Raw genomic sequence first — 3186 nt, 5'->3', positions numbered from 1 at the left:
TTCGAACCACGCGCGTTACATGCACGCGAAACGGAGGATGCAAATCTCGGCGGAGAAAAAGCAAAAGAAAAGATAATCCAAAAATGAAACTCTTTTCATATATTAAATTCTGAAGAGAATTTAATATATGCATTTAATATGCATTTGTAGACTCCGGACTGGATACCGTGTATGTATAATTCAGGATCCGTATCCAAACTCTATACCGAAATTATTTAAATACAAATCGATCGACGCTCGCAGGAGTTGGATCGGGTCAGGGTTAGATCCTCTCCAAAAATGAAACTCTTTTCATATATTAAATTCTCTTCAGAATTTAATATACGCATTTAATATGCATTTGTAGACTCTGGACTGGATACCGTGTATGTATAATTCAGGATCCGTATCCAAACTCTATACCGAAATTATTTAAATACAAATCGATCGACGCTCGCAGGAGTTGGATCGGGTCAGGGTTAGATCCTCTCGACGCTTGGCCGATGCTCGAAAGACAATTCGAACGACAAGCGAGCATCCTCGTTGGCTGTGTACAAACCGCGCACGGAATTCGAAATTCGGTGGACGAATACTGGAAACGTTAGTTCCAGCCATAGCGTTTCCATTGTTCACGCCGGAGATATTCGCGAGTAGCGGCGTCCAAATACCTCTCGCCATTCGGACTGTCGTCCAAGTAATCCGCGCAAGTTCTCCGAGCACACGATGATTAGACGACACGATTCCTTGGACAAAGACAAAACCAGTTGACGATTTGTCAATCGGCGATGTTATCGGCCAGAAGCGTCCTCGATCCGTGGTCCGATTGGAAACTTTCCTCGGTATAAATTGTTCCGGGGATAAGCAGTTTATTAGTTGTCCGTTACGTAAACAATTTACCTTGTCCGTTGCACGTATCGCGCGCTCGATACTCGAGGGTTGAATCGGAAATTACACCTACTAAACAACGTCCAATCGCCGCGAAAGTTTACGAACGTTCATATTTCAAGTGACAATGCACGTTCGCGATGAGATCAATTACGGATGGTCGCTTCGCGAGTCAAAATTCGAATGAACATTCGACGTTTCCTGTTCGTATTCGTTTCGCGGCTGGTTATTTATGACGCGGATAAATTTGCTTAGACGACGGTCGATCGAATTCCAGGTAAAACGGAACGATTGGTCGATATATTATCCCTTGAACGTCAAACGGGCTGTCAAATTTCGCACGCAATCCGGACATTGTTTACTGCGCCGGTAGTATCTACGACGTATCTGCGAGCGATTCATTATTTATGAGGTCGCTGAAACACGCCGATCAACGCTCATTCGAGATTGACGGCTATCGATCCCGGCTATTCGCTGCTCAAAGAGCCCGGCTTGCACTCTCGAACGTCGCGACGTTCTCCGTTCGATCCGACGATCTCGTGAAAAACGAGCCGCGAAGCTGGACGAGTTTTCAGTATCGCGTAGAAACGCGAGCGGTGCGTCGTCGCAGTGGTATTCGCGCTGAAAAGTCGGACGTAGGTAGTTCGAAAGGTAGTTTTGTAGGTAAAATTGAGCGAATCTTCAAATCGCCGTATGGCTGTTGAGAATACTTCAGAACCGACGAAACAACCGTCATTTTAAAGCGGAAGATTTACTTCGTTAAGACTTGCAAGAATTGTACGTTACTTAAGCTAATTGTACGTTATTTAACAACGGAGCCATGTAAGATGCACGAGCGCGTCGAATGAAGAAATACGCAAATGTAAACGTACAGAGAAAGCGGTAGAGAAGTCCAACAAGCTGATCACGACAATTCCAAAAAGCTGATCACTTTAATAAACGACCGAACCGAACTATTTCGTTGAAACATCGAAAACTACGATCGGACGCTGTTTCACAAGATGGCTGACGTAGAAATGCCAGAAAACTTGCAACTTCGACCAAGTACGCTGCTTCATCGGTGCATAAATGAAAGAAACAATATCGGTACGTTACTCTTCGCATATTTCGCTACCCGGGTAACATTTTTGACAACGAACCTTGACAACCTTTGTGCAGCTAATTGAAATTTTTCCGTTGATCGAAGTTCGCGTTGTCGGCGATAACGCGGAACTTATCGAGCCGGTAAGCTACGAAAAACCGGCAGAGAAACACCGCGACGAATAAGAAGCACGGAAAGAATCGTAAAGCGAGGGCAGATACGCGAAACCGTCAAACAAGATAAAAAAGAAATAACGGCGCCAACTCTGTAAGCAAGGGGACGCGATTAACGTTGACATCGTGATCTCTGTGAAAATTCTACTCGGCGTTGCGGAGAGAATCGCGTAGTCGTTGGTTGGATATAATCGTTGAATTTTAAGTAGAACGCGAGTTAAAAAATAGCAAGTTCAAGTGGCGAGCGAGATTGATTTCTTAACACGTCTACGCCACATCGCCCATATGTGGGTGACAGTGTTTCTCGCTGAAGAAGTAAAAAAATGAATTCCAAAAGTTAAGCTTCAAAGAGATTGAATTTAAGTGAAATATTTGAATAAAGTTAGAAAAATAAATTTGATTATGTAGTCTCTGATAGTCTGAATAATGTTGTGGCAGAAATTTTCAAGAATATTTCTCTGGCGAACAACGCGTTAAAGGCTCGTTTCCGTTTGTTTCGCAGGTGTCGTGGATGCGGAAAAGGGACATGCACATCCTGAGCGCTGGTATCCTCATGTACACGTCGGATCTGAGGTTCCAAGTGATCCATCCGGACAAGTCGGAACACTGGACTCTGCAAATCAAGTCGCCTCAGGAACGGGACTCCGGCGTGTACGAGTGCCAGGTCAGCACGGAGCCGAAGATGTCGCTGAACTACAGCCTGAACGTCGTCGGTGAGTGCATTTTGAATTATTCAGCCTGGACGGATAAGTCGGGCTTGCTTCGAGTTCGCTCCCGTTTTCCGATGAAATCTCGCCGATTCGACGACCCGCCGTTAAACAGAAACCGATTTTCTCGCGGTATCTCTCAGGGTTGACTGGTAATCGCGGATTACCATGGATCCCGAGTTGAATATTTAGGACGCTTAAATTCCACTTGTTGCGAACTTTTCGGGAGACGAATGGAGACTTTTCTGAACCGAAGTATAGGCTAATAGAGCGATCGAAAAATATTCCATCCACCCGCGGACGACTCTCGTCCAAGAGGTTTGTGCATTTATGGAGACTTTACTATACCCTGGTCTTTTCG

The 3186-nt window shown here is 45.0% G+C and overlaps 1 protein-coding gene across 1 annotated transcript; it reads left to right on the top strand.

Moving 5' to 3' along the window:
• Nucleotides 1–1823: 1823 nt before the first annotated feature.
• LOC128882437 (lachesin-like) lies at nucleotides 1824–2831 on the top strand (the record flags this gene model as incomplete). Its single annotated transcript, XM_054134036.1, has 2 exons — nucleotides 1824–1950; nucleotides 2621–2831. Coding segments are annotated over exons 1-2 (229 nt in total), but the record flags the coding sequence as incomplete, so codon positions are not given.
• Between the last annotated feature and the right edge of the window lie 355 nt (nucleotides 2832–3186).

The sequence above is a fragment of the Hylaeus volcanicus genome, unplaced genomic scaffold (assembly GCF_026283585.1).
Source record: "Hylaeus volcanicus isolate JK05 unplaced genomic scaffold, UHH_iyHylVolc1.0_haploid 11734, whole genome shotgun sequence".
Lineage (NCBI taxonomy): Eukaryota > Metazoa > Arthropoda > Insecta > Hymenoptera > Colletidae > Hylaeus > Hylaeus volcanicus.
Note: the sequence above shows the minus strand (reverse complement) of the source record. Positions and strands in the feature narration are given on the sequence as shown.